This window comes from Psittacula echo, assembly GCF_963264785.1.
Source record: "Psittacula echo genome assembly, chromosome: 11".
NCBI lineage: Eukaryota > Metazoa > Chordata > Aves > Psittaciformes > Psittacidae > Psittacula > Psittacula echo.
The window spans coordinates 9,014,302-9,028,118 of record NC_137746.1 but is presented as its reverse complement, the minus strand read 5'-3'; the positions used below and the strand labels follow the sequence as shown (position 1 = coordinate 9,028,118).

Sequence of the window (13,817 nt, the reverse complement as noted above, 5' to 3'; positions counted from 1 at the left end):
AAAATAACCAGGTAAACCTCAGGATATAGTGAATGCATTCCTGGGATAACAGAGTTCTGTTTGTGGATGAATGCCTATGGAAAAGTCATGGTTTATAACAGTCCTTGGGGAAACAGTTTGGGTTAAAGGTGTGCTGAACTCCCATGAAGTGCTTGTGTTTCAGTAGCAAACAAAGGGACTGAGGATGGCTTGCAGTGGCTGAGGGAACACTTTAGATGGTATCAAACAGGGTGAAAGCCAAAAAGACTCAGAAACACTTTGGAAAGGGTTCTTTCCCCCTCTTTGGTGGAGGGTGAGAGGCCAGAGAAGCGCAGGATGAAAAGAGGAGCCGCATTGTAGGTGCAGTCCCTGGTGATGTAGAGAAGGAAAATGGCTCATTCCTCTCTTTTCTCTCCTCCAGAAGAAAAGCTGGAACAAAAGGCCAAGACAGCCATGGCAATCAGCCATGCCTGCTGGAGATGCTGGAAGGTGCCTTTAGCTCAGGAGATCACCACTTGGTAAGTTTTGCACTCCTTTTGGGAGGCATGCTTCATACCTGTAGGGAAGTCCAGAGGCAGGCTGGACCCGTGGGATAGGCAGGACTTGGAGCATATTTTCCTGGCCATGGTGTGCCCCAGCTCACTGGCTGTGTAGACAGATGTTGATGGGGTGCTCCTTCAGCCTTTGTGCAGTTCAGAGCACAGCTGGAGTAACCTCCACTCAGCATGAGCAGAGTTGCTGGTGTCTGGTTAGAAGGTATTGTGTAGACAAGTCTTGGTGTCAGATACTAAAGAGGGCTTTGTTGTGGAACACTAATGTCAGAAGTCTCATGTTTGCAGGTTAGGGAAGACGTGCTAGCTGGAATTTGCCATGGTATCTTAGTACTCTTGCCAAAAAGAGCCTGGCAAAAACTCCCACCAGAGCATAGGGATTATCAGTTCAGTAGCAAGCATATTAGCTGAAAATCAGGTACAAACTTGCAAGGAATCTGGTGACTGCAGACTTGTACTCTGGAGTATTTGACCACAGTGTAGAGGAGCAATCTCCAGGGTTACCCATTTAATGCCTGCATGAAACTTAGGTTTTGATGTGTGAGTGGAGACAGCTGAGCATTAAGGACTGAACTGAGTTGTTTTCTCTAAGTGTGTTGGACCTAAAGTAATTCCCCGAAATCCTAATGCATTTCTAGTGATTCCTTTCCCTGCTGAAGCATCAAGGGCTGTGCAATTATCTTTAGTAAGGCTGAACTGTTCTTTAGCAACCAGAGGGATGCTATTGAATGTAACGATGCTACTTGACAGTATGCCTCCCTTTTCCATAGGAAGGTGTTTAAGCCTTTTTACATCTCGCATAAAGGGACAAGTCTTTCCCTAGGTAGTGCCACATCATCAGCACATTGGGGGAAGGGTGTACAGTGGCTGTAAAGTAATAGTTATGGGTGTATGAAGACATTCTGTGGCTTTCAATTTAACGATAGGGAGCTTTGACCAAATGCAGGTGTTCATGTCAGTTGTATACTTGCTCCTAAATTTGGGGGATATGAAAGAAGAAACAGAAGATTATGGAAAATCTGTAGTTCTCATGCAAACATTCTGTACTTTCAGTTGTTGTTGCTTATTTTTTAGTGAAAAGTTGATAATTCTCTTTTGAATTTATTCCCTTTGGCATGCAGTTCTAGTCACAACCCATGGCAGCAGATGCCTCTAGTAATGACAATGTGGTCTTTCACATCCATGCACAGAAATGCGTTATTCTCAGTTCCCTTCTACAAGGCAGAGAAATTTGTGATACTGTCTTTCCCATAGGTTCCTTCAGAGGAGCAGCTCGTGCCTTGAAGGATCACATGAGTGGCTGAAGGCACCTGGCCATCACAGGGATAGGTAGAGATCAGAGTTTCACAGTGCAATTAGCGGCGCGGGGTGCGGTGATACTATAATCTAAGAGCAACCAACACCCACACGGGGCGTGTTTTTTGCCTCTTGCTGCTACTGCAGCGATGGATTCTGGCACTTAGGCCACCACACCCTGCGGCCAGTTCCATCACTGGAGCCTTTGCTACTGATAAAACATAAATAATAATTTTGGAGAGGGAAAAACACTATGTTCTTGTCTCTTGTTGTTCAGGTGGGGATGGCTGGTGATGAAGGCTGTTGGGTGACATGGAAGGGCTCAGTGCTCACCTGAGGGCAGCTTTTGGTACTCCTCATTGGAGTAGCATTTACAAGGTCCAGCTGGCAGCACAGGATGGGGCAGCATTGCTCAAACTGGTCATTCTCTGTTCTGTAATCCTTAGTGCACTGTGCCCATCGGCTCTCCAGGCACTCTTCTTGCTGTCCACCGGAAAACAAACTCAGGACAAATTTTATTTCCTCTGTCGAAATTCTGCTGTTTCGGTAGCCCAATGACAGTCATTGTCTTTTATTTCCATGTGTGACTTGAAGCCAGAGTCAGAAAAATATTGTACTTTGTTCCCAGACAATAGGGCTGTGTGTTTTCGCATGATGACTCTGGCTTTTCAGCCTGTGTGCCATGTTTTGCTTCTAGCTGCAGCCCATAGCTGGTGCTCAGCAGAGGCTGGAAAATACCCACAGTGAATCTGTGTGGTTATGCAATGCTGCACATGAGGTGAAATTCCTTTGTAACCCCTGCAGGCGATCAATTTATGCCCCGAATGATGAGATTTTGATTACCCTTGTCTAAGCTACAGATACTGTTAACTGCAGTGAAATCAGCTCTCTCTGGTAATGCCCATCAAAGCACAGATCCTGGTGATGTTCTGAGGCTGCAAGTCCTTTGCAGCTCTGTGGGATGTTGTGGTGCTTTGCCATGGGAAATCCTTTCACTGTGCAGATGTTACTTGCTGTGGCCTTTTGTAGATCAAAACCCAACTCCTGCCATCTCCAGCCTAATACTTTTCAACTAGCAAATACCACTCTAGAAAGTGTTGACAATAGGAATGGCAGGCTGCTTCCCTGGAGTTGGCAGGGAGAGCTTGTTGCTCTGACACTGGATCTCCCTCTGAATGTAGACTGGTTCCAGCATCCACAGCCCCACATGGCTTTGGTTATAGCTGGGGAGCAGCTTTGCTCTCCCAGTGAGCACAGTTTCCCAAGGCAGCTGCATTCTTCTGTGAATATAAGTTGTTGAGCTGGGGAAGGCACCTGGCTGGAAGGTGGGACCTTTCCATGGCCAGGCTGAGACTGGTGGGTGGAATGAGGCCTGATGGTGTGTTAGACACTAAGATGTATCTCTCCCATGGATTCCTCTGTCTTATATTTCACATACAGAAAAAGATAAATGTGTGTGTGTGTGTGTATATATATATATATATATAAAAATCTAATTCAGCAGTAAGCCAGAGCTTCTTGTACCCTTCAGCCTCATGGGAGGGAAGAATTGATAAGCTGATCTGTTTTCAAGGCCAGGAGAGATAAATAGGACCAGTTGATCTGGTGTGCTGTACAAATCAGACCATAGATGATACTAGTGATTCCTGTACCAGGCCTGCCCGAGAGATAGCATTCTTGTTTTGACTTGTGAGAGGATCTCTCACACAACAGGGATGAGTTCCAGTATAAGACCAGGGATGAATAGGCTGAAATACGTGTGACGAAGAGGATAATGCAGCCTTCTGCATCTTAATGTACCCATCTGTGAAATGCAAATAATAATAGGGGAACCTTGTAAGGATTCATTAGTCCTTTGAAGATGGCATGTGTTACACACTGTTATTGTGATCTTCCAAAGTTTGCCTCATCCCTGCCTTTTGGACATACACATCTCACTGTTGCTCACTTCCTGATTTATTTCCCCCTCCTCCCTGACACAGTTCAAGCCAAGTCAGCAGGGCAAAGGCCTGTCCAGAACAGTCAGACACATGTCATGGTGGTTCATGGTCTGGGAAGGGTTGCAAAGATGAGACCCATGCTCTAGTTCAAGTACAGAGTGCTAGAAATTGCCATCTTTGCATTGCAGATGTGACAAGGAGACCCAGGACTTTCTGTGCTGGATGGAATAATGGCATGTAAGGCAGTTCATAACCCAAGGTGCTTTTTGTGGCTTTTAGATCAGAGCTATATGTAGATTTGGGCAGGAGGAAACGTGGTGAAGGGAATGGCATGACCCATGAGACATTGAGTCCAGAGGATGCAGTAGAAGCTGGATTTAGAGGAAATTGGTAGATGGTCTGGGTGCAAAGATTTGCAAAGCAACTGATCCAAATTAAGTTCATCTACATCCTTTCCTTTTGATATAGTAAGTCCACTTGACACAGATCATTATTATTATACATTATTCAGTAAAGATTGTTGCCATGCTCTGGGCATGTTTCTGAAATGCTTTTTGTTGCGGCTCCATGGGCTCTGGGATGCATGGGACTCTCTGTGCACCTGGTTCCCAGAAGTGGATGCAATCGGGGAATTCCTGTCATTCCTCTCCTGGCCTCTAGCAGTTCCCCCTCCTTGGTCACCTGCCAGGGAATGGTGCCCTGGGATGCTGCAAGTTAACACTTCGCATTTGCAGCGATGCAGCCAGGTGGCGTGAAGAGCCAGCTCCTGTGCTGCTGAGCTGGGTTGCATTCCCAACACAACGGTGGGAGATGAGCAGCCTCTTGGGATGGGCTTATCACTGGGTCAGGCCGGTGAAACTCTTGTTAGAGCTCAGGAAGCTCATCCTGGCTGGAGGGAAAGGACCATGGTGTAGATCTTGGTCAGTGGCAGTAGGACTTCAGCATGACCAAGACTTGTTTCCCTGGAGATCTGGGCAGCACTCACCAGAGCTGCAGCAATAGTGGTACAAACAAGGGAGCTCTGGGACAGTTGCAGTCTAGAGACTCCAACTCATTTCCATCAACTGGTTGGATGCTCAGCAGCTGGGCTTTGATCACAGAAGTGTTTGTCCGCTGTCATAAACCTTGTTCTTGCACGGAATGGATGCCATGTTTTTACACGGATGAGGTGCCTCCCAAGCTGCACTGAGGAGATCAGTGAGATTTGTAGTTCTTCTTGCAGCTGTATAACCCATGGTGAGTGCATAACTGAGTGTCTGTGGGAGGCTGGAAGACGTCTGTTTGCTAACAGAGATGAATCCTGAAGATCCTGAAGATGTGCAGAACAGACCTCTGGGCAACGCTTATGCAGATGCAGCCCAAAAAGCTATGTTAGCTTACACTGTTAATGTGTGTGCTGATTTTGACTGAGATAGAGTTAATTTTCTTCATAATAGCTCATGGGGCTGTGTTTTGGGTTTGTGCTGGAAACACTGCTGATAATTTGCGGATGTTTTAGCTATTGAGCAATGCTTGCACAGAGTCAAGGCCTTTTCAGTGAGGAGGCTGGGGCTGCACAAAGAGTTGGGAGGGGACTCAGCCAGGACAGCTGACCCCAACTGATCCAAGGGATATTCCATACCGTAGAGCGTCATGTTCAGCATAAAGAGTGGTGGGAAGAAGGGGAGGATGTTCCAAGCGATGGCATTTGTCTTCCTAAATCACGGCTATGTGTGATGGATCACTTCTTTCCTGGAGGTGGCTGAACACCTACCTGTGATGAGAAGTGGTGAATGAATTCCTTGTTTTGTTTTGCTTTGCTTGTGTGTGCGGCTTTTGCCTTACTTATTAAACTGTCATCTCAACCCACGAGTTTTCTCACTCTTACTTCTTACTCTTTCAGTTCTCTCCCCCATCCCACCAGGAAGGAGTGAGTGAGCATCTGGGTGGTGCATAGTTCCTGGCTGGGGTTAAACCACAACTCTGGCAGCACCAGTATACCCTTGATATTTCTTATTTGACAGCTGCAGATGAACCCAAAGTGAGCTGCAAGGGGCTGCTGGCTCCAAACCTGAAGTGTAATAATGTTTAGAAACTGATTGAAAATGGGTGACTTTAGTCCCTGCATTTTGAAATGTCTCACTTTGGAGGTATAACTCGTGAAACGCTGATGAAGTTGAGAGCTCTGGTCTCTGGCTGTGAAGCCAAATATCATCTAGTCTGGGTTTCCTTTGTTAAATAGGCTGAACAACTATTCCTCTTCTCTTTTAGCCCTGAGAATCTCTGGGTTGTGAGAGAGGTGTAGTGGTCAGTTGAAAAAGAGAGAAGTTTCAATGTTTCAGAAATTAAGCACTAAGCAGTGGTGGTGATGGGATTCCTCTGAGAGGGAAGAGATGGCAGGGAAGTAAAAAGTATGTCAATCAGGACAGGAAAGGACAACTATGGTGGGAATATAGGCATGTCTGTGGTTTTATTAGAAATACATGTGATTTAGTTTTCCTACTAGTGTTACTTTCCACTGGGTATGAAGGAGTTTAATTCCCTGGGAAAGGAGAGCAGGCCATGAGACCTAGTCTTGAAGGCTGTCTGTGCTGGTGTGAACAGGACACCTGGAGAGATGGCAGAGCGCAAACCACTTGAGAGCATGTGCTGTGAAGGTTGTGGTGGTGTGAGCTTGGCTGGTGGGCAGGAGGAAGAGTGAGCAGTGCTAGCAACGCAGAGACAAGCATGTGCTGCTTTCCCAGTCTGATCCAAGGACCCAGCAGTGATGTCTGGTAAATTCTCATTTGCCTGCTGAATTATGTTGAATAATAATGAAGTCACAGCAGTAAGTGCAGATGTGTGTTTTCCAATGGGAGAAAAGGCAAACAGTGCTGTGAAAGGGGGCTGTCCCTGCACCGTCCCCCCCTCCCCTCACAGCAGTGCCAAAGTAGGTAAACCGTGGGCTGCAGATCCTTATCAAGGTTTGTTTTGTCCTGCTGTGGTGGCTTTGAATACCTGACCCAAAATGCTGCCTTCCTCTAAGGTAAGAATGGGGCTGCACAAGCTCATGCTTTTGAGCATTAAGGGCAGCCTGGAGACTGGCATTCAAACAATAAAAAGCTTTCAAAAACCCAACAACAATAAAACCCAAACAACCGACAAAACCTTCACTGTCCTTACACACACCCACACACCCAACCCCAAACAACTTTCCCCTTCCCCCCACAAAACAACTCTCAAAAAAGAGCCCCCAACCAGTTATATTGCCAGGAAGCTTTCCCTTGCCAAAACTGTCCCTAGGTGATGCTAAACCCATTAGACAGGAGGTGATCCCATCTGCAAAACAGTGCCATGCCACTAAAGGGAAGACAATCAATTTTCAGAGTGGACAAGGTGTCTCATTTATTTTTATGTATCTATAGACACATTCCTGTGCAGGCACAGCCTGTGAAGGAGTGAAATGTGGAACATCGTAGGAAAGGGAGAGTGAGTATGGTCATCACTTTACTGGGGTGCGAATCACTTAGCTGCTTATTGGACTCCCCTCTCCATACTCCTCAGGACCCTGAAGAGGGAAGAGGTGCATGTCCCTGTGGCTGTGTCCTACCCAGCTTGGTGGCTGTAGGACTTTGTCCTTAGAACTCCTCAAAACTTCTCCAGTTTCCACCTGACAAGAGTTTGCCTAAATTTAATATTATGCTCTCATTTTCCTAGTTGCTCCTCCATGATTATTTTTATCCTGTTTCCTGTTTTCCTAGCAGAATGTGTTGGAAAATGGACCCAGTGAGAGCTGTCCTGCCAGGCATAGCATCATTTATATGCTGTTTTCTTTCCTGAAATTTTAACTGACATGAACAAAAGAGTCACTGGAATATCCATTCTTGCCTTTAGCTGCTTTTCCCAGTAGCATATTGCTCTTCAGCTGCTTGGCATCATTTTTAAATTAAGATTAGCAAGGTGCTGTACTAAACCCATTGCTAAAGCATCGGGTTCTCTTCTACAGATCTATGGAAATTAATGGGCTGTCTGGATTCCAGTGCAGGATTGAGATGTTACTGTGTAAATCCATCAATGTAGGCAACCAAGTGAGTCAGGTAAGGTTTATATTTAATACACCCTTGCTGCTATCCCGTATTATTCTGCTCAGGTTTGTGTAACTCGAGCACACAGGAGAACATTCTTCAAACCATATGGCTTTTCAGGGGTCTCCCCATCCCCTGACATCACATTTCATACTGTTGGTGGTGTTTTAGGGGGTTGTAGCTATGCAGTAATAATTGGGAGGGAGATCATAGAATCAGAATGGTTTGGGTTGGAAGGGATCTTTAAGATCATCCAGTTCCAACCCCTTTCCACTAGAGCAGGTTGCTCTAAGCCTTGTCCAACCTGGCCTTGAACACTGCCAGGGATGGGGCAGCCACAGCTTCTCTGGGCACCCTGTGCCAATGTCCCACCACCCTTAGAGTAAAGAACTTCTTCCTATGATCTAATCTGAATCTCCCCTTTATCAGTTTAAAGCCATTCCCCCTTGTCACTACATGTCTTTTTATAAAGTGCCTCTCCAGCTTTCAAATCCTTCTCATTTAAAGTTCTTCATTCTCTTTCTATTTTGTTTTGGTTTTTTTGAGATTTGGTAGTGAACATGGTTCTGGTTTTGGTATCAGGGTGTGTTTGGACCATTCTGAGCATCTTCCACATGTTGGTGTATGTATAGCTGGGGGACAGCATTCTCCAGTGGTCAGATGATGGGAGAGGGGTGTGGTGGTTGCAGGGCTGATCTAGGGTCAGGACCTGGGTGTCTCCTCTCTCTCTCCTTTCTTGACTTTGTCTACACTGCCAGGCTGGAAGCTGCTCTCACCTGGCCAGTCTGACCAGGTCTGATACCCACTGCACTTCCTTCAGGAACAGGGTGCTCAGCCAGCTGTTCTGAACCAGGGAATTGTTTCGCTTGTCCATAGGAATAGAGGTTTTGAAGGAAAAGAAAATTTTAAAAACAAAACCAATTAAAAATTGCACCTTCTCTTCCCCAAACTCTACCTCATGGCTGACATCATGGGAAGATGCCTCAGTAACAAAGAATATTGTTTGGTTTTGTCCTTCAAACAGATTCCAAGCTCTATCCGCTTTCAAGCTACCATACGCATTTCATTTTTTTGCCTTTTCCATTCTAGGTATTTTCCAATTTCTCCCAAGGATTTACCAAGGCATGCTATATCAGGTTAGTTTTCTTCTCTTCCTGTTGGCCTCCCCTCTAATTCCACGCCCAAATACGCATACAGAAATTATCTCATGATTCAGGGCAACGCGCAGCTCTTCAGATCTGCCATGAACCATCTGTATGACCGTAAGCAATTTACTTCTCTGTTCCAAAATCTCCACTGTGAACCTGCACGTAGTTTAATTTTGAGTCAAAAAGAAACGTTAGGGATGACCACACGCTAAATTAGGACCCTACTTGGCTAAATTAGGACCTTGCTAACAGCTATTCTGATCTGAGAAACATATGGCAGCAATTTATCACAAGGATTTATACTGAGCTGTGTTGACCAGTCCAGATGAACACATATGTCATGCAGAAGGATGTTTTCTTCCTCAGGTGGAGCTGAGCTGACTCTCTGCACAGCCACAGTCTGCTTGCCTGTCTTTGAGTCCCTCATCCCTCTGCTCTGCTTGACTCACTTGTCCACCTGTTTCAAACCTTGCAAATGATTTCTCTTTCCCAGTTCTCTTTTAACTGGACAACAAGGCACATAGCTTCTTCCCACGTAAATCACATTCCAGAACTTTGATGTCATCTTTATTTCCCTCTCTCAAGTCTTCTGAGAAACCCTGTGCAGGACAACAACCTTCGTTTTATCTCTTCTTTGAGAGACAGCTGAGCAAGGCTACTGTGCTGGACCCTTTAGCACCAATAACAGCCCATCTCTGAGCACTGATCTGCTGGAGCAGTATCTGTATGGTCTGCCAGGTCCCACCTGGGCTGAGGAAAGGTTTTTCACTACTAATACTGTGGTCCCTTCTGAAGACAAGGGAGAGACAAGAAAGGAATGAGAATTTGGCAGTATGGTTTTATTGTTAGCACAGCTGCTATGTGAACTATAGCATCAAACTCAGAATTTCAACAAGGCCCCTTACTTGATGCTTTTCAACCTTGCCTGAAAGTTTACTATTTAGGTTCATATTGAGGTGTTTTATTAAAAGCAGGCTGACTTTCAGAGGCCTTGAGTGATCTGGCCTTCCTGTTGTCTCTGCTGGAGCCAAGTTATCAAAACAAAACCCTTTCAGCTATTTTGTTGAGATAAAAAAGGGTATTAGTGTTATGTCACCTGAGGTACCTCAGTCTTATGAGCCACTCTAAGGATGGCAAGAATTTCTCTGGCTGTGTGGGGGAACTAAAATAATCTATTCATAGTTTTCTTACCTTGACAAAATACAGGGAGTGACTCAAATATGTCCCATCCTTATGGAAATTAATTGTGTTAATGGGATCATTAGAATTTAGAACTACTGTCATCAAACTGGTTTTTGCAGCTAATGATGGTTCTTGGGAAGATTATGTCATAATGAAGGCGGAGAATCTGGTCATCTATATATATGTGATCTGACCTGAGCCCTTTCTTTGGGTTTCATTGAGCAATGCACTAATAGAGTCAACGTAGGCAAACAGCTGCCACCCTCACCATGAAAATAGAAGGTGCCTCGGTGGTCCTTGCTCTGGCAGTTTTCTGCTTCTTCTCAGGTTAGTAATTTCTGATGTTCTCAGTGCTGAAATGTGGGACTGGCAGAGGACACAGCGTGGGAGCTCCCATAAAGACAGTGAGACACCGGATTAGAGAACCCTTGTTCTTTAAAAAGCATAGTGACATAACCGGAAAACCATAATTTCTTACTGTACTACTTGTATTGATTTGATATAACACATTCTTGGTAACAGCTCTTTCTCTTGTGTGTGAAAATGTTTTTTCTTGCGTGTGAAAAGTTCTATTGATAGATAAGAGTATCTATTATTAGCAGATGGGGTAGCTTAAGAACAAACAAACTCAATTGTGTAAGTGGAGGAATACAGATTTCCAACCAGATTGAATTTTATGTTAAAAGATTGATTTTGAAAAAAGTGTAATGCAATTTTTGGTAAATTCAGAAAGCCAGGAATTTCTTGTCATGCTAAGAAATCCATTTTTTGTATGCCTACAATAGAGATTTTAGCAGAGTTTAAGCTTGATGCAATGGTCTTTACTGCCTATTTCTGTTGAAAAAGAGCTAGTGGAGGATTTCTTGATGGTTTCCTGTGATGCTACTGATGATGCAAGAGGAAAGGATGAAATTTATTATACTGGCTCTAAGTGGCTTAGTAAAAAGAAACATATATCAGCTGCCTACCTACTGACTCATTGTTAATTTGGCAATTTATGTGAGGTACTGCAAATGGAATGGGCCTTAAAAAGGAATTTGAATTTTTAGACAAACAACAATGATAAGGCCTAGCTTTGCTATCCCTTTTTTAAGGGATGAAGACGAAGCAAGTCAAAAAAATTTGGGTAAGGTTGATACAACTACTGAGGCAGTGGGATATAATGATAAACAGTGAATCATCCTTGGAATTTGGACTTTAAGCTTGAGAAAAGTAACACAGTAGAGGAGGGCACAAAGACACAACAAATAGATGTGCTTTTGCATTTGAATGACAAAAAGTGCAATGTTCCAGAAAGTCTCTAATGCCCAGTCCTTTCTGTTAGTGTGCAATAACGCACTGGATTAGCTCTTATCTAGAGGTTATTTGGGTGGATTAGAAAACTGCATCAAGTATTTTAATTAAATGCTTTTGGTTTAAAATTTCCCTTCAAAGATTTTTTGTATGGTCTCATTGTTGGTTTTCCTTTTGCAGATGTTGCCAGCCAAGCTTCGATTAAGGCGAGTCCAGCCTTTTCTATTCTTAATTCTCCTTTTGTTTTGCCAGCTATACATGCTCTGAGCAAAGCCATTTAGGCAGACTAATCTTAGATATCATAATGCTTTTTCAGTGGTGGAAAAAGCAGTGGATTTTTTAATGTTGAGAGACAATACTTTTGTAATACAGCAGTGGCTCTAGCTGACAGTGTATATTTGGTGCACACATCCGAACAGCTCTGAGCTGGAAATCTCATGAGATGAAGTTAGAAATGTCATATATTATATTTCTAATGATATTTCAGGATTTTGCTTCTGATCAGAAGCTGAGGTTTCTGCTGGATAATTTCCTAGTTTGATAATTAAAAGAATTAAGGCAAGTCCTTTGAGTCTCAGGGAATTATCTGATCCAATGACAGAGAAGTCAGCTCTGTTCATGTTTTAATCAAACAAGCGTGTCTCTCCACAGTAAAGACCCTTTGGAAAACATAGTAGCCCAAAATAACTAAATGCTTCATTGATTCTTCTCCTCCTGCATTTCAGTTACCCAGCAGAAGAGGCAATTGGTTGCTGCAGCTGTGTTTCCTAAGAGGATTGTCCTTTTCTGTGCTTCAGTCTTTCACCTGAATTGCTCTTCAGTCACCCTGGTCAATTCATTACTCTTGCATCTCACTGGAACTTCTAGGGCTATATTTTCCACTCTTGACTAACTTTGTAACATGGATTCCTCCCCTGCAGCGGGTAGCAATTTGCAGCTGCATGCAAATTAAATGTGTATTCCTTTTCCCATGAATAATGGCCCTCTCAACATGTTTCGAACTTTCTCCTTGTCCTTTTACCTTGAGAGTCACAAGCAGGGCTCTGGGTGCTGCCTGTACCACAGGTGGTGTGCGGTGAGGGATAGGAATGAGGAGTGTGGTAGCCCCAGGGCTAGTGTTAACAAACTGTGAGAGCACATAGTCAACCCAAAAAAGCTTAAACTGTTCTCAGGATCTCAATGGTCTCTGAGGGGGCCTCCACTGACTGTTCTCCTCTGTGCTTTTCAGGATGAGTGCACAAAGATTTGGTCACTTCTGCGCAGTGGGAAGTTTTCCTGTCCCACCACCAAGGAGCACATCAGCAGCCCAGGTGGAAAAGCAGACCTCAACAAGTGCCTGATGTGCCAAAGGCTGCTGTGAGTATTGGCTGCCCAGTGGCTTGTGCACTGGCTCTAGTGGCCACACTGCCCATCTGCAACACATCCTCTCCTCCCATAGCAATGAGCCCACTCTCAGGACTCTAGTCCGTGGTGTAAAGTCATAGTTCTGGGCTAGACAGACCAGGTAGTAGCTCTTCAGAAAACCTGTGACCTCAGTAGCGCTCTCTAGCTCCTCACATAGTGTGTGAGGAGCAAATCCAGGGTGAAAACACTTGTTTCTTGTTTCCATAGATGGTGTTTAGTAGGATGGAAACACCTGGATGTTAGGCAAAGAGAAAGGATGGCAAAATGCCCCCAGTGCAGAGACGCTAAAAACCCTGGGCAGGTCTCACTGGGCCAGAGCTCCGGTGCTGGTCCATCCCACTGCCTTGCATAAACGGGGAGGTGGGGTTGATAGGACTGGACTTTAAACTTTAGCTATTTTGGTTTTAGGTCTGAAGACTGCGTGCTGCTGTGTCACTCATGCCTCCCTTTCTTGCAGGGAAAAAGACTCAAAAAACAAAGGGAGTGGTGAAGAGGTGAACAGGAATGTGGACTCCTTGGGAGAGGTGAGGTGAAACATTGCCACTAAAGCCAGTTTTATTGGCATGCTGGGAGCAGGACAGTGTGGTGGCATTGTGCCTTCCTCTGACCCACTTGCTGAGTGCATTTCCTTGTCTGAAGTGGGAAATGCTGGCTTAGCCAATGGGGAAAGTCCCAGCTATGTGCCTGTAATGGGAGGAGGGCAAATATACTCTTCCTTTGGAAGAGGGTTTAAAGGAGCATGAGGCTTTGTGCCATCCACGAGCATAAAAGAAACCAAAACTCCTCGTGCCTCCTCGCAGGCAATCTGGTCCCTTTCAGGCAATTACTAACATTGCATGTATGGTCCGTGCCTGACCCAGAGCACAGGCTAAGGAGGATACCTGCCTGTTTATAAGGTACACCATTGGCATCTGACAAATAATTAATAGCAATGATGATGTATGTGAGCTCTGACTAGGGCAGGGTGTGGGAGCAGGCTGA

The 13,817-nt window shown here is 44.8% G+C and overlaps 1 protein-coding gene across 1 annotated transcript in view; it reads left to right on the top strand.

Annotated features, from left to right (window-relative positions):
* The window catches only part of LOC308226029 (serine protease inhibitor Kazal-type 5-like), a gene marked incomplete at its 5' end in the record, with an annotated part of 53,522 nt that overhangs the window by 27,491 nt on the left and 12,214 nt on the right, over window positions 1-13,817 (top strand). The window contains 3 exons of the mRNA XM_080627316.1: window positions 11,613-11,638; window positions 12,661-12,788; window positions 13,294-13,360. Of these exons, the coding sequence (XP_080483442.1) occupies window positions 11,613-11,638; window positions 12,661-12,788; window positions 13,294-13,360 (221 nt within the window). The remainder of the gene's footprint in view (window positions 1-11,612; window positions 11,639-12,660; window positions 12,789-13,293; window positions 13,361-13,817) is intronic.